At 45.5% G+C, this 27,365-nt stretch overlaps 7 protein-coding genes and 1 long non-coding RNA gene across 18 annotated transcripts in view, besides 1 other annotated feature; 1 reads left to right on the top strand and 7 right to left on the bottom strand.

Annotated features, from left to right (window-relative positions):
- The window catches only part of lncRNA:CR44779 (long non-coding RNA:CR44779), a 41,625-nt gene extending 34,762 nt beyond the window's left edge, over positions 1-6,863 (bottom strand). For all 3 annotated transcript variants that reach the window (NR_123768.1, NR_123769.1, NR_123770.1), the window contains exon 1: positions 6,680-6,863. This is a non-coding gene — a long non-coding RNA (long non-coding RNA:CR44779). The remainder of the gene's footprint in view (positions 1-6,679) is intronic.
- CG14629 (uncharacterized protein) lies at positions 1,474-2,580 on the bottom strand. The gene has a single exon (NM_130525.4). It carries the CDS (start codon positions 2,563-2,565, stop codon positions 1,606-1,608), a length of 960 nt encoding a protein of 319 aa, NP_569881.1. The 5' UTR covers positions 2,566-2,580; the 3' UTR covers positions 1,474-1,605.
- A 232-nt stretch (positions 6,864-7,095) lies between the features above and the next one.
- Positions 7,096-7,881, bottom strand: CG42259 (uncharacterized protein). 2 transcript variants are annotated; one of them, NM_001042791.3, is made up of 2 exons: positions 7,545-7,881; positions 7,096-7,469 (listed from the first exon to the last, which is right to left on the bottom strand). In NM_001042791.3, exons 1-2 carry the CDS (start codon positions 7,618-7,620, stop codon positions 7,267-7,269), a joined length of 279 nt encoding a protein of 92 aa, NP_001036256.2. In that variant the 5' UTR covers positions 7,621-7,881; the 3' UTR covers positions 7,096-7,266. The 2 variants fall into 2 exon arrangements, with proteins under 2 accessions (NP_001036256.2, NP_001245459.1); NM_001258530.1 differs by having other exon boundaries at positions 7,545-7,656.
- A 183-nt stretch (positions 7,882-8,064) lies between these two features.
- Positions 8,065-27,365, bottom strand: part of su(w[a]) (suppressor of white-apricot) — a 33,262-nt gene continuing 13,961 nt past the window's right edge. The window contains exons 1-10 of one of the 7 annotated variants that reach the window (NM_001272187.2): positions 20,704-20,789; positions 12,702-13,123; positions 11,673-11,845; positions 11,220-11,375; positions 10,684-10,892; positions 9,895-10,614; positions 9,516-9,837; positions 9,204-9,455; positions 9,006-9,134; positions 8,065-8,950 (exon numbers count right to left, since the gene is read on the bottom strand). In NM_001272187.2, the coding sequence (NP_001259116.1) occupies positions 11,359-11,375; positions 11,673-11,845; positions 12,702-12,994 (483 nt within the window). In that variant the 5' untranslated portion in view covers positions 12,995-13,123; positions 20,704-20,789 and the 3' untranslated portion in view covers positions 8,065-8,950; positions 9,006-9,134; positions 9,204-9,455; ... (2 more) ...; positions 10,684-10,892; positions 11,220-11,358. Of the gene's footprint in view, positions 8,951-9,005; positions 9,135-9,203; positions 9,456-9,515; positions 9,838-9,894; positions 10,615-10,683; positions 13,124-20,697; positions 20,790-27,365 lie in introns of those variants that run through there. The other 6 variants (NM_001258529.2, NM_001258528.2, NM_057408.6 and 3 more) reach the window with 6 other exon arrangements.
- Positions 13,123-20,698: a mobile genetic element.
- Positions 20,940-22,609, bottom strand: CG14630 (uncharacterized protein). Its single transcript, NM_143728.4, has 2 exons — positions 21,995-22,609; positions 20,940-21,682 (listed from the first exon to the last, which is right to left on the bottom strand). The coding sequence occupies exons 1-2, from the start codon at positions 22,579-22,581 to the stop codon at positions 21,049-21,051; spliced, it is 1,221 nt and encodes a 406-aa protein (NP_651985.1). The 5' UTR covers positions 22,582-22,609; the 3' UTR covers positions 20,940-21,048.
- Positions 20,986-23,347, bottom strand: Rpp21 (Ribonuclease P/MRP subunit p21). 2 transcript variants are annotated; one of them, NM_001316642.1, is made up of 2 exons: positions 23,096-23,347; positions 20,986-23,036 (listed from the first exon to the last, which is right to left on the bottom strand). In NM_001316642.1, exons 1-2 carry the CDS (start codon positions 23,260-23,262, stop codon positions 22,652-22,654), a joined length of 552 nt encoding a protein of 183 aa, NP_001303571.1. In that variant the 5' UTR covers positions 23,263-23,347; the 3' UTR covers positions 20,986-22,651. The 2 variants fall into 2 exon arrangements, with proteins under 2 accessions (NP_001303571.1, NP_788853.1); NM_176680.4 differs by having other exon boundaries at positions 22,493-23,036.
- Cdc45 (Cell division cycle 45) lies at positions 23,549-25,814 on the top strand. The gene is made up of 2 exons (NM_130524.5): positions 23,549-24,688; positions 24,741-25,814. Exons 1-2 carry the CDS (start codon positions 23,778-23,780, stop codon positions 25,555-25,557), a joined length of 1,728 nt encoding a protein of 575 aa, NP_569880.1. The 5' UTR covers positions 23,549-23,777; the 3' UTR covers positions 25,558-25,814.
- Positions 25,815-27,314, bottom strand: CG3021 (uncharacterized protein). The gene is made up of 2 exons (NM_144382.4): positions 26,559-27,314; positions 25,815-26,470 (listed from the first exon to the last, which is right to left on the bottom strand). Exons 1-2 carry the CDS (start codon positions 27,210-27,212, stop codon positions 25,955-25,957), a joined length of 1,170 nt encoding a protein of 389 aa, NP_652639.1. The 5' UTR covers positions 27,213-27,314; the 3' UTR covers positions 25,815-25,954.

The following is a 27,365-nucleotide window of genomic DNA, read 5'->3' as shown; positions in this document are numbered from 1 at the left end:
TGCGGAGGGCGCGGACGGAGCAAAGGGAGCGGTGGTCGCAACTTGGCGGTCTCGGCGAACTGCAGTCCTAATTAAGTTTGCAACATTTATGACTTGTTAGCCGAGGACTTGCGACGGGTTAACTACTCAAAGTCGCCAATAATCTCGGTGGGAATGGGTTAAGTATTAATTTGACTGCAGGCTGGATAAGATTTCGCGGTGTATAGACAAAAGGTACCCTCCAATATATAGCATCCAATATTGTCGAGCTATATCTATTTATCGGCTTGAATTACTTCCAGTACTGCGAAAGAATATCCCAAAGAGGGATTACTGGACAGAGCCAAATAAGAGCCCGTCTATTTCATTTCACGCTTCGTCTACCTTTAAAATGGCCTCCAGGAGACGCACGGACGGACGCCAAGGCTAAGTCCTTGCCTTCGGGTTTACACCGCCAAGGATGACAAACCCCCAGTTGCAGTCGCCTGTGAAATGATGACAGTTACGGTTTCACTTTTTGCTGTCCGACTAAGACTGCCGGAAATCGCAATAGCAGAGAAATGCCCCATTCACGGATGGCAGGGTATGCATGCAGCTAAGTAAACTTAATTTTCCTCCGAAACTCAGCAACTTGCTGGACGGATTCATTATTTTGTCACCCATCTTGAGGTCAACGTTTATCTTTATCTACAATTGAAGAAGCAATAAGATTTTGCTCAGTTGAGAAACTCAAGCTGCTCAATCAAAAAGCTAAGTATGTAGGTTTTGTATTGGTTTTCATGGCATCCGATGATGACCAGGGTTTCCAAAGGCTGCAGCAAGTGAAGAAACTTATGAAATAAGACGGAATTCGTCGCAAATCAATTTGCTTATCGCGCTGCCACGCTCGAAACTGAGTCCAGCCAGCCATTGCCAGCTAAGCCCCATTTCTCCTACTTTCTCCCAATATCTTCCCTTCCCCTCCGGCCATCCAGCCAGCAATCCCTTTGTCTTTGTCTTTGTCTCTGGCGATAAGAGACGCGTTCGAGTGACCCTTCTTCAACCAGCGCAGCTTTAGCTTCTGCTCCGGATTCGGATTCGGATTGTGTTGCTCTCTACAAGTATATTCCACTGTTTCGGTTGCTACAGCTATAGCTTCTGTAGCTGCTGCCGTCCGATAAGCGCAATATGGTGCGACTGCACTGAGAGAAATGAATGCCTGCCAGACGCTGAATATGGAATTTGGAATGTGTGCGAAAATGTGATGATAACGATCAGTGACACGGCTTTAAAGGTTCTTATTATGACGTTGCCTGGCCGTAAATTCAAATTCAAATTCAAATTCTGCTACTAAAGTCAATCAAATTATTGACAGTGGACCTGGGATGACCCCAGTTGCCGTTCATATTTCAGGCTTGTGTTTATGCAGCTTAACACTTTGGGCCCCGCTTCCTTAACCCTCATTCCACAGCCGCCTGCCTTTCCAGATGCCCGGAGTTGAAAAGGGAATCCGTTAAGCGGCTTACGCCGGGCAGCAGTCCGTCCGTCCGTCCGGTGCACAGACTCCGTTCCCGACTTTGCAAAGTTTATTAAACATAATTATAAAATATCAACCAAAAAAAAAAGAGAGAGAGAGAGCGGGGAATGTTAGGCCAGTCGGGCGAGGAAAGTGGCCATTAGCAGGCTCGCAGAGGTCCAGGTGAGATGAAGGGATACGGATGAGCCGGACTGGGATCCACTGGTCAAGGGCAGGGCTCTGCGGTGCTGCAGCTTGACCCTGTCGATGTGGGGCTGGCAGGAGGACTCCTTCCTCACGTATCGAAACATGGACTCCACGATATTGCTGGGAGTGATCGTATCGCACTTCTCCAGCAGACTGACGGTGCACGTCTCGAATGCGTAGAGGTCGACGCACTGCTTCGGACCCAAGACCAGCTGGGGCAGATCCCACTCCGGGCTAATCGACTTGGGCAGATATCCGGCGAAGGAAGAGTTCAGGCAATTGGCGATGCCTTCGCGACTCTGCTGCAGGCACTCCGGGCCCTCTTCGGCGATAAAGAGCGCAATCTGGTCTCCGTTCTTGTAGCATATGAACTCCAGCAGCTTGTCCGCAATCCTCTGCAGCACCGCGTTGTGGGTCTTCTCATCGGTGGTCAGGCAGGGCAGGATCGCGTCGTTGAAGTTCTTCAGACAGGTCTTGGCCTGCGGCAATCGGAGGCAATACTTCTCGAAGACCACGTCCAGGTCGCCCTTGGGACTCGCCTCCTCGATCTCCGCCTGGATCTCCGTCATATTGGCCAATCCGGAGAGGCATTCTGCGAGGTGAATGCCCGCATCCTCGATGGACTTGCTCAGGGCAGAGGCGTTAACAGATCCTTTCGGCAAATGGTCATTGGCCTTCTCGCACTTCGACTGCAGCCACTTTTGGAAGTCGGCCAAGGTCACATTGGTGTTTTGCAGGCCTTGGGGCAGATAGTTTGACCTTAGCTGGTCCACATCCACGTTCTCCAGCAGCGACGGATCCAGGGAACCAGCCAAATCCACAGATCCAAGCACGGCGTGAACCGCGAAGGCCAGTAAAAGCGGACAAAGCGACCAGCTCGACATTCTCGCACTAACTGGCTGCAAAGTGCTGAGAGTCGGAGCTCGCAGCCGCGGTTTCTTATCTCCACGATGTGGGGTGGTGTAGTGTGCTGCGCCGCTGGGGCGACGGAGGGGTCAATGTCTGAGATTAGGGCGCCCCACAAAGCCAATCGCCCGCCTTATTCGTGTATCGGTAATCAGTCGGGTGTTTACTCATAACCATCGACACAGTACGAGTATGCCGTCCGTATGAAAAACCAATGTGGCAGGAAACTGAGAATGTGAAATCTGTATCGGTATCGGAACTATACACAAACTAGAGCATCACAGCAAGCACACATTTTAGTAGGGTGCTACCCAAACGAACGAAATAAAGTTCTTTTGATTTAGTCCAATGTGTAACATTACACACTTAAGTTGCAATGGACCAAACACAGTTAAGTTGCAATGGACCAATCACCCAATAAAAGTCTCGGCGCTGTCTGGCCCAAAACGGCTTAAGTTGCGATTATAGCTCGATTTTATTGATTACGTTTGATGTGCGCCCCTAAGATGATAAACCTGTCTGCAGTTCAAATAGGGCCATTGATAATAAGTTGAAACTAAGGCAAATCGTAATTGGTTTCGCTGTTATCAAGGGATTAATTTCGGGCACTATACATTAAGACTTTCCCGCTTCGAAAGAGCGTGAGATCGAGTAAGTAATCGAGGCATTCGAGCTGATAGCAATTTAAAAGTCGTTGGTGCGCGATAAGCCGTATCGTCTTTCTTATCTTGATCGCATGGGATTATCGTTGAATCATGTTCAGTAAGCCTAATTAGATGATTATATATATAGAATCTTAACATTTAGCAGCTGCTAGCGAATATCTTGGCTATCTATTGCTACTAAAATCACTCGAAAATGCTCATTAATACATTTTCTACACGGATCAAGCTTCATTCAAAAGTCTTCCTCTGCAGCCACCATGCCACCCACTATGCGGGGTAGAAATATAACAACACTTGCAGCAGCACGACCATCCAAAGAACACCGACAGCAACTAAAAACGGGAGCAGCGAGCAAGAAAGTAACAATTTATCTTCGTTTGTTGCGGAAGTTGCAAGCGCAATAAACAACATCGGAAAGGGGCGGCTGGCGGGAGGGGCGTGGCTTGGCGAGGCGAGCATAGGGTGCCTGGCACAGCGAATTTTCGGTTAAAAATTATACCGAAAATTGCAGCTAGCGGAGCTAAAGCCAAAGCGGCAAAAAACGGGGGAATTCAGTGCAAATTGAAATGAAGCGCGTGGCAGGGATTCCTAAAAAATGAGCACAATTAATTGCTGCTCACTGTTTCGCTTGTGGGCGTGGCCAGGGGCAGCACTTAGTCGGCGGCAGGCAGTGGGCGGCAAGGGGCGTCGCACAATTAGTTGGCTGCAATGTGCTAGCATTTCTGCATTTGTCCAAGGTAGCAACAAATGCTGCCAACGTGCAGACGGATATTCCTCTGCTGATTCGGGATAATTAATCTATCAATTTCGTACTAATTAAACATTTGGGCCTACATTTTATGAAGTCCGATGGACGGAATTGTTGTCATTGCCAGTGAATCAATTTGGGGAATTAAATTCTCCGCAAAACTAATGAAGGGAAAAAATCCCTTCATTTTAAATAAATGACACATGAAATCAGGCCATTCGGAGGCACACTTGTGGCATTTTCCGTCCGTCGGTCGCCAGTTATAGATGCATAGATGGGGCTGCACAAGTGGGTGGCAGGATGCAGCGGATGTTTGGCGACCGCCTAATTGCAACTGCCAATAGGGGGATGGGTCAAACGGAGGGGCAAGGAGCAGGCGGATGCCATTTGCCAATTGCTTTGCCATCGCTTCCGTTTCCGCTTTGTCGTTCGCTCATGTGTGTGCGATGCGATGGCCAATGATAATTAGCTTGAGGATGGTAATACAGATATTTGTTGCTGGCAGCAGGAGCCTAAGCATTCGAAGGTTTCTTTTGCAATGCAATGACGTCAAAATCATGCAGAAATGTGCTTAATTTAATTTAAATTCTTTCGCTCTGACTGACGTCTGAACAACGACTAATGACTCAATTCGTAATCAATGCGAATGTACAAGCTGAAGCTGATAGGTTGTCCAAGTTGCCTAGCTATAAATGGAATTACTACCCAGTTTCGAGATAGAACAGTCATGGGAATTCCGTTTTTCAGCGCCCAGAAGCAGAATTAAATCGAATTCAAACCGCAAACACAAATGAGAAATGCGAATGTTCAGTTTATCGAGTCACAACTTTGGGGCTTGAAAAAGGGTCTATTTGGGGTGCAGAACCCACTGTTCATGCCCCACTCACCACGATTTGAAAAGTGCTCCATGGGAGACGAGCAACAGAAGAGTGGCGAAAGAAATGCAATAAATAAAACAAACCGCAAACAAACTTTTGTTAGTCGCAGCATCCGAAAAGGGGCACAAAATCCATTAAAGCCTTTAAGTTCTATACGAAGGACTTGGAAATAGTACAATTTGTGGATCGATCCGCCGATACAAGGATGTGCATAATATTGGGGGAACGACTAAGATGGTTAAACTCTAATGTTTTGAATTCGAATACATATCGCGAGCTAAGTGCAATGATATGTTTCGATTCCCTTTCCTTCGCTCGAATTTTCGACGGATATTTTTAAAATAAATATGGAATGTTTGAATACTCGTTGGCCGGTCCTTACGTTTGAGTACCTCTCAAGCCCCGGAGGACGTAGGTTCTTCTTACTGAAGGATAAATCTGTTAACCCCAAGCATAAGCCAATAAACAATGGCAAAGGGAAAGAAAAGAGGGCACCCTTTTTACTCCTTTTGTGGGTAATGCGAATTGGTTGACTGGCGCTTAGATAAAGTCAAATTATTCGTGCTCTGTTTGCTCGTGTGTTTGTTTTTCCTTCATGGTGTTTGTTTGTTTGTTTGTTTGTGCGTTCGTTCGTTTGCTTTCCCTGGGTTCCTGGGTCTCTGAATTGGCAAAGAGAAACTCTTGCCTTCTGCCACGCACACCTCATCTCACCTCACTCCACTTCAGTTCACTTTTCGCCATCTCGCATCCTTTCGAGCACTCGAGGATTGACTGACAGTCGCTGTGTTATTCTTCCTGCTGCTGCTGCTGCTGATATCCTGCCGCAGGAGTTGGAAACGGCAGTGGGAAGGGCCATACACTCCCGTCGCGTGTGTCGATGATTTTTTTATCGAACTTTTCACTTTGATTCCGTTTGAATTTCCGCAGGTCTGCACAGCAGGCGCTCTGCCCGCCGCCTCCCCGATTCAGCCTTTTTCTTCTGATCACGATGCGGCATTCAATGAATTTGAGAAATATTTCCCAGCGTCTTTGACAAACAAAAGGGACGGTGCGGTGGCTTCGGTGGGACCCACACCCATGTTTGGCTAGCAAATCCAAAACCAAACGAACATTTCTATTCCTTTTCTGATACCCCTTTTACACCGGGAAGTCTGGAAGGCCCAGGCCGTAAAAGTACACAAGGAAAGTGGACGAAAGTGGACGAAAGGGCGTCGGAATCGTGATCGGGATAGAACGTTGTAACTAAGCACCTTGTGCTTAGAAAAACGGCCTAAGGCGTCTAACAATTTACAATACGACTGACCAGACGTGAAACGTCAACGCATTCGACTTTGAAATGGGCAAGGGTATCCGATAGTCGAGGCACGTTGAATCCCTGTTTTTTTCCCACACGCGGCCGCTAAATTTGCACAGCGAACGTAGTGGGCAAGTGGCAGGGAAAGTGGGCGAGGTAGTTTCAAGTGTTTGCTCATGTAAATCGAGCAGACCGTCCCGCCTCCCTGCTGCTCCTCCTCCTGGCGGGGAGTTTATTAACGTTTGGCGTGGACGCTCAGCAACATTTTCGACTCGATGACGGCAAACATTTACATTTCACATTCAGCTTGTTGTCATCGGTGGCTCGATTGCGCACGCGACTTAGGCGACGGGATTGGAGAGTCCGTCTCCCTGATACCCTGATACCCTGATGTCCCAACATCGGATTCCAAGCCTTACTGGGATTTCCTACGACTAGCGTCTGACTTCAGACTCCCCACTGATAGCACGCGATTTCTTACTTTCTATGAGACTGTGCAGTACTAACCTTTACTTCACGACGACACCTTGCCCAAGAACACACCATCATCTGCTCCACCGCTTAGATGTCCGTCGCATTGAATCGCTCCAAGAAACGCACATTAAAATTAACATTAACACTTTGATCGCACTAAATGCGCATCTTAGTTTCAATACACACAATACACACGCTACAATAGAACACAGTTATTACACTTTGTATTTCGGCAGTGCTGGAACTCACACTTACCATGCACAAAAACGCAGTGCTTTCGATGAAGAGATAAGAGGAAAGCACAGCTTGCTCACCGATAAAGCTTGCTCGCTTAATTACAATAATAACTGGATCAAAAGCTCAAAACTGGTACAGCCAGTACAGCAGTAAATGATAAAACGTAGCGTTAAACTTGAGAAATGAACATATTGAAAACACCTGCGAGGCCTAGGCTTGCACTTCCATCAGAATCGCACCCACATATCGCTAGTTCGATTTCAGCCATGCTGTGGCCTCATTATCATTGCATTGTAGGCGCCATACACAATGCCAGTGAACTTTATTGTCTTGCCATTTTCAGTGTTTCAGCTGCTTCTAATTTGACAGTATGCTCAGTTAATTCAGTTTCCGTAGCCGCCTTCGTTGCACCGCCGAAGGGGGATGCACGTGCCCGCGGCGTTCCTCGCGAAGCCCTTGTTGCAGTAGCATCCATCTGGACATCGGATGTGCCTGACCAGACAGGGCTTTCCTAGCGTGGCGCACTCCGTTTGACAATCGGGACCACAGGCCAGGAAAGTCTCGTTCGCCGGGCAACGTCGCGGCGCTAGGGATTGTCAGAAGCTTGTTAGAGGGGCGTGAGGCTAGGGATCGGGTTTCTTCAAGGAATGGATGCACTTACTGATGGGAATCTGCGCTGAGACAGCGAAAACCAGGCAGCAACCGCCGATCAGAAAAAGATAGTTTGAGTGAAGCATCGTCGAGTCGTGCGGAGCATCCAAATTAAACTGAATCGATGAGCTCACTGCCACCGCGCTTTTATACCCACTGTGCGCAGTGGGCAGGAAGAATCTGAACACTGGCGTAATACGGAATTTCCAGATCGTAAAGCTACTTACACGGATTTATACATAGGTTACTTTTACACAAAATACATAAAATTATAAACACCAATAGAGCATCGAACTCCTACATTTTGGACTTCCCTCGCTCGAAGTGTTGGTCCAAGATGTAGATTTTCGATTTTACATACAATTTGTTGAACTTATACATATGTACATACATGCATACATAAATACATAACGTAATATAAAAACAGCGCGTAGGGCATCCCCAACTCGACTTCGCAGAAGATGAACCACTAATGGGGGATTCATTTCCACGTAGTCCCATCTCCTTTGTGGGAACCACATCGCTTGCTTACAAAAATATGTTGGGGGTTTATTTGATACAACTTGTAACCTACAAAAAAACTTTGAAATGTGGAGGTGGTTGCGGAGCTCTAGGAAGATTCTCAGGGGGAGCTGCTGCGCCTGCGTCGCTTGTGCCGCTTGTGGGACTTTTTAGTGGGAGTGCGCCGTCGGTCCTGCTGGCGTCGCTGTTCTGCATTTCGACAGCTGGGGCTACGCGATCTGCTCCGCCGGTTGTTTCTCAATATGCTTATGCTCCTACTCCGCCGGATGCTTTTAGAGCGACTTCTACTTTTGCTGCGCCTCCTCTTTTTGGGGGTCTTTTTTCGCTGCGTTGACGAATGCTGGGACTTACGTGGCGGGTTCGATGATGGCTCCCTGGAAAGCCTGCTGCTCTTCTGGCGGCGTCGGCGCGAGGACTCTCGACTAGAAGGGCTGCTGTCACTGCTTCGGACATTCTTACTGCGACTTCTGCTCCGGCGGTGGGTTTTGAGATGGCGCGAGCTGGAGGACCGCGTTGAGGTAGTGGCCACAAGCTGGACGTCGTCGTCGTCAGAAAGCAGAACAGCAGCAGGAGGTGGAGCAGCGGTGGGAGGAAGCACGGGTTTGCTGGTGAAGGTGTTCGTGCTATCGTCGTTGAGCAAGTTGTACTTCTCCAGATCGCCGCCATCCTCTTCATCGTCGTCCTCCTCGTCCTTCTGCGTGCTCCCTATGAGCCTCATCTCAGGCCTCTGTTCACCGACTTCGTCATCGTCGTCGGGGCCAAAGTAGGTAATTGGTATGGAACGTACAGAATCACCAGACTCGTCACCACTGTCGGCGGTCGCAGCTCCGGCCGCTGACTCTGGAGGATTCGGACCAACAACAGGCACAGCAGAGCCCACAATGGCACCCTCACCTGGTAGAAATCGACGAGATTATACACAATAGCGTTCGATTTACGGTAAGCTCACCTTTTATCTGATTTAGAAAGGCCAAGGCCTTTCGCTTTCGTTCCAACTGCAATTGTTTTTCGCGTGAAATCATTCCGTTCAGCTTCTCGCGGGCAATCTGCGCCAGCTTATCCTTAACACGCTCCTCAGCTTCACGACAAAATTGTGCTATTATTAATATCAGAGTGGACTTAATATATATATATAACTATATCGTACCTTGCCGCTGCTCTTTTTGTGGTGAGGAACAGGATGGGGAAGCCGTGATGTTTCCCTTCTGCCCGGCGGTCCTGGCCAACAACTGCGTCTCAACCTGTTTGATGGCCCGTTGCACACTATCTGGCATACCTGGTCGCACATGCTCCACCCCAGCAGCATTCGAACTAGTCTCCTCGTCGCTGGCCTCCTGCGGTAAAGTGTGTTGCAATGGACATTGGTCATCGCGAGCCCGAATGGAGAAACTTACAGGAGCTACAAAAACAAATACAAATTAAATACCGAACCCGGGAAATCCCTTTGTCCTTAACTCACCCTTATCCAGATTGCTTCCACTCACTGCAGCTGCTGCTCCTCCAAAACTAAGACCCTTCTTTGACATCAGGGCGGCAGCTACGGCTGCTGCTTTCCTAGTTTTCTCCTCCTTGGAAGCCGCATCCACATCGCCGGTCACTTTGTACAAGTAGTATGGATAGTACTCATTGGCCGGCAGCAAGAAACTAAACCGATCCACGCTCTTCGTGCGAAGGGTCTCCTCGAATTGGCGTCCGTTCTTGATTACGTACGTGGCCGTCTTGTCGATTATGTGCCTTAGACTGTCCTTCGGAACGGGGAAGGTAAGCACGGGCTCTGGTTTCTAAAATAAAGAAATGACAGATTATACACATGAACTTTATATTGTGAGAGTGCCCACCTTTTCCTCTTCCTTTTCTGGCTGAACTTGATCTTCCTCCTCCTCACTTTCTGAACTATAGTTTTGGGCCAACGCCAGCGCACTCGTGTTCTTAAGCAGCTCCACCTGGGGCGGCTCGCCACCGTTGACATCGTTATCATCCTGCTGCTCCCGGTTCGACGATTCCTCCTCGTGTGTGAAGGTGCTCCCGTTGTACTGCAGCAATACGGGTGTGAACTCACCTCCCTGGCTGTTGTGACCTTCGGATCGACAGCTAAGTGCGGGCGAGGCCGTGCCGCCCGAGTGCTGCGAGTTGCCCGGATTGCTTGACTCGTCCTCCTGCAAGACCGCTTGGAGGGGCACGCCCTTGATCTTGCTAATTAGCTGGGTGTAGGCGCAGTTGGCCGAGGGCTTGTACTTGATGGTGGGCACCGTGATGACCACTTGGTTGGGGTTCCTCCTTCCACCCGCGACTTCCTCGCTGTGGTCGTCCGCTGAGGGTGCTTCCTTGTCTGTATTCTGCTGATCCAACGGAGTTTGTGGTGCGGGCGGGAACTTGGCCGCCTTGATAGCAGCCAAAAGGTGACGGTAGTAAGGCTGCAGATGTCCACCTTGGGTCAGGAAATCGAACTGCGTGTTGTTCGCCTGCTTTGCCTTGATAAGAATTTCCATTTGGGCGCCCTGGGTTGCGATAAAGCGAGCAGTCTTCTCTATGATAGCGTGCTGCTTCATCGTTTCGGGCTGGAAAGCATTTAAGAAAGCATGACTATCATAACTTTTTGGTGTGAAATGATTTAGTCTTTGACTCACCAGCTGCATGTCCAAGGGTGGTGCCATCATCAGGGTGTAGGGAAGGACGAAAGGCAGCTCGCTCTCCTCGGAGTTCGGCGAGAGCTGGGAGGTCGCCGTTGAGGAGCCACCGATGGAAGTGGAGGCTGCCGACTGGCCATCGTACTGAAAGCCCACCTGGCTGAAGCAGCCGCCCGAGGTTTCCTGCTGCAGTCGCTTGAGGTCCTCCTCTGCAGGATCAGCGAATTGGGCCAAAATAAGAGCAGAGAACACACGAAGATGTGCGATTTTAGTACGGGAGGAGAGGGGTGGCAGCAATAACTAATTCGAATCAGAGCGAGAGAAACGTATTCGAGTTGATGCGAACAAGAGAGAGATACAGAGAGAAAGAGATAGAGGAAGGTGCTGGATATCAAAAATCGCTTGATCCTGAGCCTTCCCCGGCAAGCTGATCATGCATTTGGATCCCTGACAACACACGCCCAAGAAGGCGCTCCAGCTAATACAACCTGAAAGAAACGATTTATTCTGTCAGGTAGTGAGGATTACGTATTTACCTGCTCCAAGAACGGACTCGCTGGAAATATCGAGGGGATGTCGGTGGTATCTTTTTCGATGGTTGGATTTGATGTGATTGGTACTGATTTGTTCAAGTTATTTTCGATTTGCGATTTGGGTTTGATTGCGTTTTGCGTTTCATGACACTTGCAGTACTTGTAATACAATTTACAATTTGAGGAATTCGGGATTGGGAGTGTCGATACGTTTACATGCGTTAGAAATCTGATGTGAGTAGGTCCTAGCCCAACTTAATTTGACATTAACTAGTTTTTAAAGCTTTTAGCCTAGAGTATTAAAACCGACATTTTCCCTATGCTCCAAAAATCTCTTCTCTTCGTCTTTACATTCGAAGAAGAGATTGCTGGAGTTTCGAAACCAAGTAAAGTATATCGACACCCCTGCCCGGTTCTTTGGATCTGGAGGTACTACCAGACCACCGTGGTGCTCACCTTGTCGCAGTCGCAGCTCCTCCTCGTTATTGTACAGAAACAGGTACCGCTCCTCCTCGCACAGCTGCTCGGCGCGCTGCTCCTCGGCACTCAAGTACTCCAGCCGGTTACCGTATCCGCCTGGTGGCGCCTCGTGCGGTGCCAGTTCGCAGAGGGCTCCACGCACATCGTATCTGTGGTCACGGTAATCGCAATGGCAATGGTGTTTGCGGAGCCGAAAGAAAGCAAGCAGAGAAATATAAACAGAGAGGAGGGAGAAGCATTGTCAGTGGGTGTGGCAATTTTGGGGGGCGACGCGAAACGGGACGGGCGAAACAAACGGGAGGCAGGGCCGCTCCTTGAAAATCGTCCCATTTGCTTCGCACACTCTCGCGCATTTACACAATATTGATAGTCATACGGTATATAGTATATATAATGCAGTTTCAGATAAGATTAGGTTTTAAGGCTAGAGATCGTTCGTATACATACCGCTCCGGTGGCTAAAAAGTTAATCGGATTACATTTAAAGTGGGCAAAGAATTACAGTTTTCAAATTGTATATGGATAGAGATTACAGTTTGAGAAGCACTGAAAAGAGCTGTTATTACAATGGTGTGTGTGCGTGTGTGTTTTGGTTGTGTGGGCGGATGAATAGATGGGTGTGTGTCTGCAGTTCGCAGTCTTGAATTATTACAACAAATGTTAGAATATCTACTCAGACGATCAGTTTGACCCTTTTCAGAAAATCCTCTTCTCGATTTTATCAAATAGAAATTAATTCAGTTCTGTTTAGATTATGCAAAATAGGGCTATAAATAGCGACAAGCTCGGTCTTCTAACGCCATAATCACAATACCATCGATCACAATACCTACATATATGTATGTATCTGACTCTGCTAACAATTTGACCGCTGCTGTGTGTGGGAGTGTGGTCCTAACGGGACACGACATTGGTGGGTATGTGGCTGTGTGTGTGTGTTTGTGGCAGTGGTGTGCGTACTGATTAATCGTATAATTATTGCTCGGGTTAGTCCCAATTATTAACCTGTCAATCTTGAGATTTACATCGCCCATCCAGGGAATCAACTGCTTGCCGTGGTCCATTTCCCGCGCCTTCTCGTCATCGCGGAAAATCTTGCAGGCGTAGCCAAACACGAGGAGTTCCAACGGCGGTTGTCTGTGGTTTTCCAGGCTGGAGGACACTTTTCCGGCTCCTAGTGCTCCCGGACTGTTTCCATTGCCAAGAATCGTGCTTCCGGTGCCCGAACCTTGGCCCGTGCGCCGCAGGATTCCGCCAACGCTTCCGCCACCGGCGTTTCGCACATTGTAGGGCAGCATCGCGGCGGACAAACAGCAGCGAATGTGCAATTTAAGTGCTCCTTTCTCTCTCTCGCTCCCTTCGTCTCTTGCGACTCACTCACTTTATGAGGAGATCGATTGCTAGGATCTGTGCTCGGAGGATCTCATGTAATGATGAACTCCAATTAAGAACACAAGTCCGTTTTAAGTTGAAGGCAGCCGTCGGGCTGACATATATTTATTCAATTTCTTCTTTTGATTTTAGAGTAGGCAGAAATGGTTCTGTCAGCTCAACGTCTACCGAGTCTCTCCCTGATTTTACAGTTTTTTAATATATTTGGACTTAGGCTAATCCGCGTAGCTGCGCTGCCGGGTACGCCAGCAGCGGAGCGGCGTTCTTATGTATATCTTATATATCTAGGCTTATCGGGAGAGCGAGATATGTATGTACGTATGTAATATGTATTTGGTCGGCGTGTGAATGCTGACCATGCACTTATACTTTTTGCCTTCGAGTGGGCAATGCACTTATACTTTGTGGCCTTCGAGTGGGTGATCATGTTACATCCGCCCTGGCCTAACTGCGTGCATAAACATAAACATAAACATAGCAACAAAGTGCTGCCATAAGTTAATATGCTATTTTATTTAATTGTTCTTAATATTGCATAGGCACATACTACATCTCCCTCCTTTTGAAAAATAACGTAACCTAGTGAAGTTATTTTGATTATTAAATGCAAATTATTTTATTTTTATTTTTATTTTGTTTGTGTTTTTGTTTGAACAACAATAGTTGATTTTATAATGCAAAGATAAAAATATACGTAGTGTATGGAAAATTTGTATAAATGATTAAGGAAAATATAAGTTTAAATTCAATCATGAATGAAATTTCTTTAATCTATCTTTATGAACTATTTGTTTTTTGTTTTTATTAGTAAGTAGCGTAATATTGTTATTATCTCCTATGCTTTCTATCTTATAGGGCCCCGTATATTTAAAGTCTAATTTATGACCTACCTCATTTCTTAGTAAAACTTTATCTCCTACTTCTAATTCTATGTCTTTTATTTTTAAGTCATAATTTTCTTTATTTTTTTCTTTGTGTGCTTCAAGAAGTTTTCTTGCTCGAGCATATGCTACCTCTAACCTATATTTACTCTCCTTAGCGTAATCATCTATGTTATATATTGGTTCTATGCTATGTAGTTTATTAAAATGTTTTGGTAAATTACTTGTTCTACCGAAAACTAATTCATATGGACAATAATTATGTACCATAGATTGGGTCGTGTTGAAGCAGTATACGAAATATTGAAGCCATACGTCCCAATCGGTTTTGTCCGTCGATATGTAGGATCGTATATACTCGTTTAAAGTTCTATGACTTCTTTCTACTACTCCAACTGTCTGGTGGTGATGAGCTGTTGATGTTATATTTTTTATTTTCAAATATTTACACAGGTCAGTAATTATTGAATTCTTATACTCTGTTCCCATGTCCGTTATGAACGTCTTCATTGGACCGTACTTTAGAATAAAAGATTCAAATATAGCTTTTGCGACTGTTTTTGCGCTTTTATTTGCTATTGGTATGGCAACTAAGTACTTGGTTAAATCACATATGAGAGTGACTGCGTACTCGTTACCATTTTCTGACTTGGGTAGTGGACCAATTGTGTCCACAACAACTCTATCGAAAGCATGTTCTGGTGTTTCAGTTATCGTCATTGGAGTCTTTGTGTGCTTTGTTGTTTTTGCTTTTTGGCATTTTTGACATTTCCTTACGTACTCTTTTATGTATTTACTCATATTTTTCCAGTAATAATGTCTTTTGACCTTGGCCAAGGTTTTTGTAATGCCTGTATGCCCTCCTTGTATTGGATCATCATGTAATGTAGACAATATAGCTTCTTTTTCTTTTTCATTATTTATTTGGGTCACCGGGTTAAGTAGCGCTACTTTTAAATTCTTTAATATTTTATTGCCCATATTTTTAAATTTATCTATTGAAACGTGTTCAAAGATTTTTTTCCACGGTGCCATTTTGATTTGGCTGATATCATATATACCGGCCTGCAATTCAAGCCTTTGGAGAAATTGATCTAAATCAAGAATTCCATTAGTATAAAGATCACCAACATCATATCTTGCAATAATTTTCTTTCCATGTTTAAATAAACATATCGAGTCATTCAATTGCAATGTCACTACTTTTCGTACCTCGTCATTTGTTATGACTTCGTATACGTTGGGCTCTGAAGCTATTTCTTTGGTTTGCTTTTGCAAATCCAATTGTTCTTTTCCTGCGCAGGATTTTTGTCTACTTTGAAATCTTGTAGTGACTTTTAATATATTTCCAGTTATATCTTTTAGCTCTTTGATGGTTATTCTTGATAACGCATCTGCTACATGATTGTCCTTGCCCTTTAGATACTCTACTGTAAAATTATATTCCTCTAGTTCAAGCCTTATTCTAGTTAATTTAGAGCTGGGGTTCACCATCGAGAATAAATATGTCAATGGTCTATGGTCTGTTTTCACAGTGAAATGTTTTCCGTAAATGTATGGTCTGAAATGTATTATTGCCCAATGAATTGCTGCTAACTCTTGTTCTGTTGTACTCTTATTGCTTTCACCTTTCGTAAAAGCTCTGGATGCATAAGCAACTGGGAGTTGGTGGCCATTATGGTTTTGAGTTAAAACTGCGCCACACGCTTGCTTGCTTGCATCTGTTGTTATGCAAAATTCTTTGCTGAAGTCTGGGTACTGCAAGAGTGTTGGGTTAATTAGCTGAGATTTTAAATGTATGAATGCTTTTTGACATTCATCTGTCCACTCGAATGGAACATTCTTTTTACATAATCTTGTTATGTGCCGCGAATAGTCGGCGAAATTTTTGATAAAACGTCTGTAGTAATTGCAAAATGCTACAAAACGTCTAGCGCTGTCCGCATCATGTGGAACTGGGTAGTTCTGAATGACATCATATTTTTTGTCATCCGGCAAAATTCCTTTGTCTGTGCATTTGTGTCCCAAAAATGTGACTTCATGCATGAAAAATGAACATTTTTCAGGATGTAACTTTAGGTTGTATTCCCTGCATTTACCAAAAACTTCAGTGAGGTTTTTAAGCATATGTTTTTCGGAACAACCTATGACTATTAAGTCATCCATATAAAGGAATGCTTGAGACGGTTCTATTCCGGAGAATGCTATAGTCATCATTCTTTGGAATGAATTAGGCGCTATTTTTAAGCCAAATGGCAATCGCGTGAAACGATATGAGCCATTGCTGGTTGAGAAAGATGTTATATCTCTCGAGCCTTCATCCAGTTCGATTTGATGAAAACCTGACATTAAATCAAGGCAGGAGAAATATTTTGCTCGACCAAGTTGGTCCAAAATATCATCTATTCTCGGTAGTGGAAATTTGTCAGCTAAAAGTTTCTTATTAATTTGGCGATAGTCTATTACTAATCTCCATTTCTTTTTATCAGAATTCGGGCTTGACTTTTTGGGTACTAATAGCAAAGGGCTATTGTACTGTGAAACTGATGGTTCAACTATTTTATCTTTTATTAATTTCTGAACTTGGGCTTGTATTTCTTCCACTTGACTATGAGGACTTCTATAATTTTTCGTGTATACTGGCTCATCATCTTTTAATCTCAACTGTTGTTTATAAAAATTATTAACTGTTATAGGTTCTGATTCTAATGCAAATATATCTATATATTCGCTGCATATATTTTCTAATTGTGATTTAAACAATTCGGGGAAATTTTTCTTTAATTGAGATAAGACAGTTTTATTTCTGTGTTCACTATTTGCCTGAACTACATTGTAGTTCGAAAGTGGCTCATATTTTAGAGTGTCCATATTGACTAATTGGTCGGAATCGGTTGTATTTAAAATTCGGACAAATGTATTACTTGATGTTGCGATTGTATTTGCAACATAAATACCAGTTTGAATTTCCTGGTTTGGAATTAAAATGTTATCATCTTTTGATGATACTATTAATCTTCGGACAACTTGGGATCTTGCTGGTAATAACGTTGTGTTAATACCAGAGCTGTATGCTATGGGAATATATATTGGAAATTTCAAATTGTTTGGTCTAATTATAAACCAATCTTCTTCTTGGTTTAAATCGATTTGGCAATTATATTTTTTTATGAAATCTATTCCGATTATTCCATCACACGGTATTGGAAAGTTTTTATCTACTAAATGAAAATCGTGTGGGATAACGTATTTACCTGTCTGTATCTCAATAAAAGTCTGTCCTCGAGACTGAATTTTCTGTTGGCCTATGCCTTGAATGTTTATTTTATTGGTTATTTGAATATTAGAAAATTTGTCAGAGTTCTCTTTGAGAATAGAGATATCTGCACCTGTATCAAGTAGAAAAACTAGTTTTACGCCTGTTTTGGCATGAATGAATGTAGAAAATATGTTGAGATTATAATTGATGGTGTATACTCTACGATCTTCTTCTACTGAGTACCTAAAGGCTGTTGCGAGTTTCCCTGTTCTTGGATTACTCGTACATTGGCATTGTTTCTGTTGTAGTTGTTCTGACTGTTGTTACGGCCTCTGTTTCCATTATAACGGCCTCTGTTATAGCCATTATAACGGTTATTATTTCCATTATAGCGGTTTTGATAACCGTTATTCTGGTAACCGTTATTTTGGTAACCGTTATTTTGGTAACCGTTATGGTAGTTGCCTCTAATACTATTGTTATTAAAGCCTCTACCGCGGTTACTACCTCTATTGGCATTTCCGTATCCTCTATTGGGTCTGTTACCTCTAAAGTACATCACTTTATTGATGTCACCGGTAACTCTTGTACTCGTTCTTATGTATGCGCTTATCGCTGCATCCATAGTGGTGCAAGTCCCTGCTTCCAGTACTGTTTTGATACTTTCGTGCTCAGCACGATGTATCATGGTTTCAATTGCCTCTTTGGTGCTTAGACCAGTGGCATGTTCTAGAGGTATACCCTCATCGATATAGGAAGCTTCTAAAAGTTTTCTCAGGCTATCAACTTCAGCGGTAAATTGCGTTGCAGTTTTACCTCTCTGCTGAACTGTTGCTAGCTTTGCTTTGACATTACTGGATGTCTCACCGACAACTACTTTCTGCAATTTGTTTATAATTGCTGGAATTGTCGTTTCATTGTCAACTGAGTTCAAAATTGTGCCAACTATTTTTGACTTAATGACCTCAACTGCAATGTCTTCAAATGGTCCCTTAGCTAGGTCTACCAATTTGATTGCCTTAATGAATCTTTGTAAATGGATCTTTTGCCCATCAAATTCTGGCACTGTGCAGGCGACTTCCCTAATGTAAGACCTAATGGCAGCTGCTTCTTCTGCCATGGTTAAGTTATTTTCGGAGTCGGCTGCGTTATTTGTTTTATCGTCGTTCTTCAGCATTAATTTTGCTGGTATAGTTAGATCGTGAAGATCTTCCTCTTTAATGTCTTCCTTGACTATAGTCCTATCTTCCTCGTCAGAGTTAGTGCTGTCTTCATTCAAATTTATTCTTAGTGGGGTGTTTACTATGGTTGGAATTTCTATCTGGAGACTGAATTTATTTTTTATAAATATTAATTTTTCTCTTAATGTCACCAGTAGGTTCAAAGCCTTAGCACACTGTTTGCGTTCCAAATTCTTTCTATTTTGTTGGATCAACTCTCTGATTTCATTATAACTATTTACCAAGACTTGGGCATTCCTATTGATTGTTACAGCTTGTGTTGATCTGTTTTGCGTTAAGCACTTATAGGATTTTCTGAAATTTTCATTTTGATCTTTTATCTGATCAACAAGCTTTTCCCAGTCCATGCTGTGGTATACTCATAACTTCAAATTTATTCATTTGTATATATTTTTTTTTTAATGTAGATAAATTCAATATTACGTTTTATATTTTTTTTTATTTATTATTTTTTTTTTTTTCATATAATTTTTCTCATATTTTCATTCATAATTGACTTTATTAAAGATCTTCCTTAAATATTATCTATACCGTTAGCAGTGCTACGGTATCGTTTCTTAAGACACTTGTTATGCAGTTTGTATATTTTTATTAATGCATTGGATACCATAATTAATGCAATTACAATTAGTATTATGGTTATCCAGAACAAGTCTGCATTTTGGACTTCTACTTTATTTATTACATTGGCTGTAGAGTCCACAGTTTTAGTGTCTATTAGACCCATTTTGGGTATACTAATTTTATATTTTGGAGAATAGAATAGAAAATTTCCTTTGTATATACTTTTATTTTCAGTTTTACTTATTTCATTTGTCTCTATAGACATTTATGTTTGGAATTATCTATTTATAAAATCTTTCAATGTTCGCAAGAGTAAAAAAAAATTGTATTTTACATTGTTGCCTGCCTGATTCTAGCTATGGCTTCACGGGCCATATTGGGTTAACAGGGCATAATAGTATATGCTCCGTTTTACAATATTTCTTACAATTTTTCTTATCTATATATATTTTATATTTACTTTATATTTATATATATTTATTATTATATTCTGCTGTTGATGATGCTCATCAGGTGTCAGCTGGGCGTCGCCGGGGGTGGCACGCTGACACTCCCTCGCTGCTGTCTATTTGTTGGGTGTCAGCTGGGCGTCGCCGGGGGTGGCACGCTGACACTCCCTCGCTGCTGTCTATTTCTTCGCCGCTGAAGACGTCGATGGTCGCTCACAAGTCCCCAGGCAGTGGGGACTCCAGATTCCTTCGCAGCCAGGGGGGGCAGGACTTCTTTGGTTTTGTTAATGCTGGTGCTGGTGCTGGACATGCCTGGTATTTTGGAACTTCATTAATTGTGGGTATATTTTTAATATTATCTGAGTGAGTTTTCTCGAGCTTATGGGTCTTTAATTCTTGCTGATATTGCAACAAGTGGTCTAGCTCTGCATGTAGCTTTAGAGCTTTCGACCAAACCGGTGGCGTTTGCTGACCGTATATTAGCCACCTTACGTGGGCTATACGTTTATTCAGCTTAGTTTTCAAACCGCCACGGTGTTTGCCCATACTCAATAGAACTCTACTCACTCAGATTTTTCCTTGGTTTTTGCAGTTCCATTTAATTAGTCCAGTCTTCTTCCAGTCCAGTGTTCCTTTGTTCCTTTGTTTTCACCAGCTTTGGTCAATTCGTCCAGCGTTGGACGACTGTCACGGTCGCCATGTAATGATGAACTCCAATTAAGAACACAAGTCCGTTTTAAGTTGAAGGCAGCCGTCGGGCTGACATATATTTATTCAATTTCTTCTTTTGATTTTAGAGTAGGCAGAAATGGTTCTGTCAGCTCAACGTCTACCGAGTCTCTCCCTGATTTTACAGTTTTTTAATATATTTGGACTTAGGCTAATCCGCGTAGCTGCGCTGCCGGGTACGCCAGCAGCGGAGCGGCGTTCTTATGTATATCTTATATATCTAGGCTTATCGGGAGAGCGAGATATGTATGTACGTATGTAATATGTATTTGGTCGGCGTGTGAATGCTGACCATGCACTTATACTTTTTGCCTTCGAGTGGGCAATGCACTTATACTTTGTGGCCTTCGAGTGGGTGATCATGTTACATCCGCCCTGGCCTAACTGCGTGCATAAACATAAACATAAACATAGCAACAAAGTGCTGCCATAAGTTAATATGCTATTTTATTTAATTGTTCTTAATATTGCATAGGCACATACTACACTCATATTTCGGGCGGTGTTTGGTTAAATTCTCATATTTCCATTATATTTATATTTGTATAAATGTAGTACATATATTATGCTAGAGGTGGCAGTTATATCGATGTTATCGCGATGCCAGAGCGGAGTTACTCAACCACGGCAGTATCGAGAAGTGCTCGACCACTGGGCTTGTATCGATAGTATCGGCGCCGTTCATCGTAGGATTCAAACACGTTTCAAGTGAAATTCATTTGCAAGTTGAGACACAATATTTATACACCTCCCAAAATTTATTCGCTGTGCCATGTGTAAAAAAAAACCATTTAATTCACAGTTACATTTCAACTAAATCTCACAACATTCCCTCAGTCAATCCTTGGCATTTGGGAACTTCAGGGTTCGCAGCTTGGAGTAAATAATGTCCCAGTCGACGTAGGCGCCCACCAAATGACGCTTGTTGCCCGGCGCATCCTCGTAAGCCGTTCTTCCGTGCAACATTCGCAGGTTGTTGAAGACGAACACATCGCCGGCTTGGGTCTTGAACTCCACCGCCTCGGACTGGGCGATCTCAAGGAACTTATCGTAGGCTTTGTACCAGGACACGGCCTGCGCCAGGGAAACGGAGAACCGGCTGTCCCGCTTAGTGGTGTTCTGGTTGATCCTCGCGAACCGGCCATCCACATCCAAACAAATTACTGGCGCTCTCCAGAGACTGTGGAAGGGCTTGGAGTCATCGCCGTCGTGTCCGATGTCAAACCAGTTAACGGGCACCGACTTGAGCACCTCGAAGTCCTCCGGATGCAGTTTTTGCAACTGCGAGGCCACGTTGAAGCCATCTGTCAGCGTATTTGCTCCACCCTTTGACTCCGACTGGACGAGGGTGTGCAGGATGTTGATGCCCGCCTTGTACTCGTAGTAGGGCATGTCGGTATGAAGCGGCAGGGGAGTCATTAGATAGGCGTAGTTGCGCGCATTTGGTTTGGATTTAACCTCGAAAACGTCGCTAGGGGAGGCGGGATAGTAGATAATTTATAGCTGAACTTGAGTAATGCAACTAAGGTGTTTTCCCTTTTAATTTATGAAATGTGGCTAGCATATTCTGTAGTAGTATCTAGCGTGAGTAAGTGGTAATCAAATCTTTATCATGAGTACAAATGGACACCTGGTTGAAAATATTTGCCTGATTCTGGCTGTAACAATCAACCGATAGTGATAATATTTAGTGGACTGATAGATAATACAGCTCTCGGCAAATGTGAGTTTTATGACCCTGGTACTGTACGATGAAGTATGTCATCTATTGGTTAATATTTACCCGTAGGTGGTGCGTTTTATGTAGCCAATTCGTTCGGCCAATTTCTTAGCCACATTTATGTCGTTGGGTGCCCCTTTCAGAATGGCGAATCCTTGGACTGCCAGTGCCTCAAGCCAAACTCTCAGGGCTGCATCTTGCTCCAGCACATCCTCGTATTGGAATTCTCTTTTCACATCCTCGAACTCCGTTTTTCCCCAGAGTTGAGCGGGTGGCTTGTAGACCTCCTCCAAGTAATGCTTTCTGCCAGTCTCTCCAAAGTCCCTTTCCCTCAGCCAGCCTAGATCGAAGGTGCTCCTGTGCTTGTCCTGCCAGATGATCTCCAACTGTTTCCTCTCCTTGTTGTAGGCCACTTGGGACACTGGTATATTCAGCGGGCCACGATCCCAGTGACTTTTTCTTGCTCTTGTGGCGGCGTGGAAGCACTCGGCACACTGACAGTTGTCCCTAAGCCAAACTTGGGGGTACTTCAGGAGATTGCCCTGCTCCTCCTGGACTTCTACATAGTCGGGGCATAGTCGCACACAAGCAAATGTGCTCGCCTGCCGAAGAAGGCTCAGCCGAGAAATAAGTTGCCTACAGCTAAGCATTCCAGGCTCAACTGCCGAGCAATCAGGTGATGGCACAACAGGCAGGCTGGCTGATAAGCAAAGCTTCAGCTTATCGCTCGTCTTTCTCTTTGGGGAGCGAGACCACTTGCACTATGGATTGCGGCTGCTCCAACCAGCAGTCTCTTTGACTGTTCGCCGCAAAGCTTCGCCGGCCGCAGCAGAGTGAGCACTCTAAGAAAAAAGAGACCTGTTCAGTACTTTCTTGGATTTGCTCCTCGGATTCCTCCTGGTTGGTGTTCCCTGTTTTCCGGCTTCTGGGCTTCTTGCGCTGCCTGCGATGGCGCTTTTTCTTCGTTTTGACTGCTCCGTTCGATTGAGCTTGTGCATCAGTCTTGGCCTCCTGTGCTCCTTCCTCCACATGCAGCTCCGTATTCACTCCGGGAATCAGGGGAAGGAAACAGCGCCTGCACAGGGAACGCTTCACGGCCGGGGCCCTTGAAACCAGTTGACGCCATGAATTATTTGCCCATACTCCACTGGAGAAGCCACTTACATGTGCATGATAGCCTTGGTGCCCACATTGCGGCAGAGTTTGCCATAATAGGCGGCCAATTTTGGTTGATTGCCTACTGCCATTAAATTCGAGGCCTGGAACAGGTAGTTCATGCGTGAGGAGATGGCCCGCTGGGTCAGGTGCTTCATCTTGTTGTCCCTGCTCATATTCTGAGGCTTTTGTCGCACAAAGCTGGTCGACTGGTAGACTTTCGTTTTTGTGGCAATTCAAAACACATGGGCGTCGCGGTGTGACCGTATCTGGAGCGCCAAGATATTGCTCCTACTGCAATAGCAGCAACTGCAAAGAGCTCTCAAAATTCAACATTATGTGATTATAATTTCGGTTTTTGGCAGCTCAAAATTTCTGGAAATTCGCAGAATATTCTTTTCCCAGCAACGATTGTATTTCCGCGCCATTCCATTATTTCACACTGGTCACACTGGCTAAGCCAGCTGTTTCCCGCGTTTTTGATTCGCCAATTGCGATTGCCAGAAAAGCAAAAGTGGAGCGGCAGTGGGAAGCTGGAAAATAGCGCAAGCCGCAGGGAAACCCTCAAAATGCAACGCACTGCACTCATGTAGAATTCTACTTTGCATCGTAAGCGATTGGAAAGAGACCGTTGTGTCTAGACGTAGACAGATTAGGCAGACGATTGGGATTCCCGCCAGAAGTGTTCACCATGTTTGTCCAGGATCTGCGCAACGACTTTTACCGCCAGCTGGTTGGCAAGCGCATCTTGATCGTGGTCAACTACGACATCGATGCCATCTGCGCCAGTCGCATCCTGCAGGCCTTGTTCAAGTACGATCACATGCTGTACACCGTGGTGCCCATAATGGGCGTTACGGGTCTGAAGCGGGCCTATGGAGAGCACCAGGGCGACGTTAAGTACGTGGTGTTGGTGAACTGCGGCGGCTGTGTAGATATTGTGGAGCTCCTGCAGCCGTCGGACGACGTGACCTTCTTCATATGCGATTCACATCGCCCGTTGGATGTGTGTAACATCTACAGCGATCGGCAGGTGTGCATCTTGGGGGATGCCTCCTTGGAGGAGAATATTCCAGCGTTCGAGACAATTTTCTATGACTCTGAAGGTGAAGACGAGGATGAGGACGAGTCCTCTGACACGGAACAGCAGCACGACGACAGTGGTGCCGGGGAATCGGACCAGGAGGATCAGGCGCCAAGGAGCCGTAAGCTCAGTCGCCTGGAGCGGCACGAGCAACGCATCCTGAAGCAGCGAGCCCGCCGACAGTGGGAGTCTGAGCGCGACAGGATTATGTTCGAGTACACGCAGTTCAGCTACTACGGCAGGTCCGCCGCTTTGATGGTTTTTGAGTTGGCCTGGAAGCTCTCAAAAGACAACATGGACCTGCTCTGGTGGGCCATTGTGGGCATCACGGAGCAGCTGCTGCTGGGCAAGATCGAGAGTGGAGCGTATACTTTGGAGCTGGAGCAAATCCAGTCGCATGTGTCCCGACTGACGAACAAAACGAATGATCAGAACACGATGAGTGCCTCCAAGATAACCTTCGAGAATGATTTGCATCTGGTCTTGTACCGCCACTGGCCCGTCACGGAATCCATGAGGTGAGCATTGACAGTGTATTCTATGCCATTTAATCATGTAGTATAATCGTAGGTATTCCCGCTACTCCTCATGCCAGCTGAAGCTGTGGACACTGCGCGGAGAGAAGAGATTACACGAGCTGCTGCTCGAGATGGGACTTCCCTTGGTGCACGCCCGCCAAACGTACGGAGCCATGGATTTGGTGTTGCGCAAGGAGTTCTTCTCGATGGTGGAGCGCCTGGCGGAGAAGTACGACATAGCGGACATAGTTTACGGCACCTTTACGCTGAGCTACGGCTACCGCAGCAGATATGCTGCGGCGGACTACGTTTATGCCCTGCTCGCCATCATGGAGTCCGTGAAGAAGCACAAGACTCCGGAGGATTGCTTTCTGGAGGCCTCGGATGCTTTGAGTCGTCAGCACAAGCAGCTGCTGTCTGCAGGCATCGACCAGGCGAAGCTTTTGCATGCTGCTGTCTTTCGGCAGGTGCAGAGCAGCTTGGAGGCACGCCAAGTTCATTCAGCGGGCTCCTTTTTCTACTACGTTCTGCAGGAGGAACACGCGTTCTTCTCATACCCCTATGCCCTTGGACTGTTGGCTCGCTTTCTTTTGCGCGGACATGTGGCCACGAGTAGAGCCAGGCAGGCTTCGGACTTGCCGTTGATCGCAAGTTGTCCCCTGAACGCTTCGGAGGGCATGTGCTTGCTGGTAGGCATTGTCCCGGTAAGGGAAGACTCTCCGCGAAACTTCTTTGGCAAGGCCTTCGAGCAGGCGGCGCAAAAGAGTGGAGTCGCTCTATTGCAGGACTTTTTCGAGCCAGCGGTGGTGCAGCTGCGGCAGAGCGACCTCACACGCTTTCTGGACTCCCTCACGGTGCTGTTAGCCTAATCCACGCCGCTTTCTATTCTACCTGCTACCGACACATCCCTGCTCAATCATATTATGTGCTAAGCTAGTTTTATATCGCGAGACCTCACGTGTACACTTAGTTTAAGATTTTACCAAACCCTATTTATGTACGATTGTGTGTTAATAACTTTATCATTGCTCCCAGGACCACAAAATGCAAAATGTCCTTTTTCAAAAACTAATTGTAAATTTGACCTAGAATAATAAATTTAAATTAAAGTGTTTACCATGGAATTAAAAGTGTCGATTCACGTCTAAAATTTACTCGGCGCTTAAATTTATGAAAACGTATTTACCATGCTATCTATACATGCCGTGTTGGCAGTTGGACTGCCTTCTTACATTTGGTTTATTTTCTGGCTCAGAGGAAACATCATTAGCTAACCAGATTTGCGGCTTGAGCTTGCTGCGTCTGTGCGTTTTTTTTCTTTAGGGGATTAGCGCTGAGGATGCGGGCCGAACCCAAACAAGCTGTGTCGTCATAGAATACGGCATATTGTCCTGGTGTAATAGCTCTTAAAGGAGCGTCCAACTCGACAAGAAAAGTGTTACTGGGAGAGATGCTCAGCTGACAGTCCACCAATGGTTTGGTGTGCTGGAATCGAAAGCGACACCTCAAGCTGCCAGTGTCCGAAAGAATCTGTTGGGACTTGGAACACAGCCAGTTGGGCGGATCGACGGCTATGTGGGTGCTGAGAAGGGCGGGATGGTTGTGGCCAGATGCCACATAGATGGTATTGCTTGCGGCCTCTTTCCTGGCCACAAAATAGGGCTGAAGGAATGAGCTCAGACGGCACCGCTGGCCCACAGTCCATTGATGGATGCCCTCGTGGTGGCCGACAACGGCTCCACTGTCGATGTCTAGGAAGGGACCACGTTTGGAAGTGATGTACTGAAAGTGGAGGGAAACCAGATTTGAGTCCGTGGTGAAATCAAGGAAATTGAGCCATGTGCTTTTTCAATCGCGGCAAGTGCTTTACCTCCTGTATGAAGTCCTTGAAGTTGCGTTTGCCAACGAAACAAATGCCAGTGCTTTCCTTCTTTTTGGCCAGTCGCTGGAAGCCAATCTTCTTGGCCAAGTCCTTGACCTGGCTCTTCTGGAAGTCTCCCAAAGGGAACATCGTGCGTTGCAGAGCCTTTCGGGAAATACCTGCCAAAAAGAATGTCTGGTCCTTGAACGTATCGGCGGGTATTAGCAAGCGGGCGTCGTTGTTGGAGGCAATCCCCTCCAGGTAGTTGCCCAGACTATTCCGGGCGTAGTGACCCGTGGCCACGGCATCGTAGCCGAGATTTTCCAAGGCGTGCTTGTGAAAGAGGTCAAACTTAATGTGGCGATTGCACAGGATGTCCGGATTTGGTGTCAAGCCCATTTGGTAATCGTCCAGAAACTGGCTGAACACCGCCGTCCAGTACTCGCGCACATAGTTCACCTGACGCAGCTCCACGCCGAGCTGCCGGCACGCCCACTCGGCGTCCTTCAGATCCGCCTCCCCACTGCAGCGACCCACTTCGTCCGCCTCATCCCAGTTGCGCATAAACACACCCAGCACCTTGAATCCTTGCTCCGCCAGCAGGTGGGCGGAAACGGCGCTGTCCACGCCGCCCGACACGCCCACCACTACGTTGCGAATCATTGGGCGGTGTTGGCAAAGCAATAATTTCAAAGTTATGTGTTTCACGTTAGACGAACAGCAGTTTTTGTTTATGCGGCAGAAACAGTTGATGTGCTTTCCGTTAGTTTTTGGTATTTATTTTGGGTATACCATGGTATTATAAACTATCGCATC

Source organism: Drosophila melanogaster, chromosome X (assembly GCF_000001215.4).
Source record: "Drosophila melanogaster chromosome X".
In the NCBI taxonomy this organism is placed as follows: domain Eukaryota; kingdom Metazoa; phylum Arthropoda; class Insecta; order Diptera; family Drosophilidae; genus Drosophila; species Drosophila melanogaster.
This window is presented reverse-complemented; position numbering and strand designations above follow the sequence as displayed.

Bases quoted from the DNA above. Each gene is read 5' to 3' on its own strand.
- Cdc45 (NM_130524.5), top strand. From the start codon at position 23,778: ATGTTTGTCCAGGATCTGCGCAACGACTTTTACCGCCAGCTGGTTGGC. The intron at 24,689-24,740 runs GTGAGCATTGAC...GTATAATCGTAG, and splicing joins CCCGTCACGGAATCCATGAG to GTATTCCCGCTACTCCTCAT.
- Rpp21 (NM_001316642.1), bottom strand. From the start codon at position 23,262: ATGAGCAGGGACAACAAGATGAAGCACCTGACCCAGCGGGCCATCTCC. The intron at 23,037-23,095 runs GTAAGTGGCTTC...ACTGGTTTCAAG, and splicing joins ACCAAGGCTATCATGCACAT to GGCCCCGGCCGTGAAGCGTT.
- CG14629 (NM_130525.4), bottom strand. From the start codon at position 2,565: ATGTCGAGCTGGTCGCTTTGTCCGCTTTTACTGGCCTTCGCGGTTCAC.
- CG42259 (NM_001042791.3), bottom strand. From the start codon at position 7,620: ATGCTTCACTCAAACTATCTTTTTCTGATCGGCGGTTGCTGCCTGGTT. The intron at 7,470-7,544 runs GTAAGTGCATCC...GACAATCCCTAG, and splicing joins CTCAGCGCAGATTCCCATCA to CGCCGCGACGTTGCCCGGCG.
- CG3021 (NM_144382.4), bottom strand. From the start codon at position 27,212: ATGATTCGCAACGTAGTGGTGGGCGTGTCGGGCGGCGTGGACAGCGCC. The intron at 26,471-26,558 runs GTAAAGCACTTG...CTCCACTTTCAG, and splicing joins TCAAGGACTTCATACAGGAG to TACATCACTTCCAAACGTGG.
- CG14630 (NM_143728.4), bottom strand. From the start codon at position 22,581: ATGCTTAGCTGTAGGCAACTTATTTCTCGGCTGAGCCTTCTTCGGCAG. The intron at 21,683-21,994 runs GTAAATATTAAC...CGCCTCCCCTAG, and splicing joins ATAAAACGCACCACCTACGG to CGACGTTTTCGAGGTTAAAT.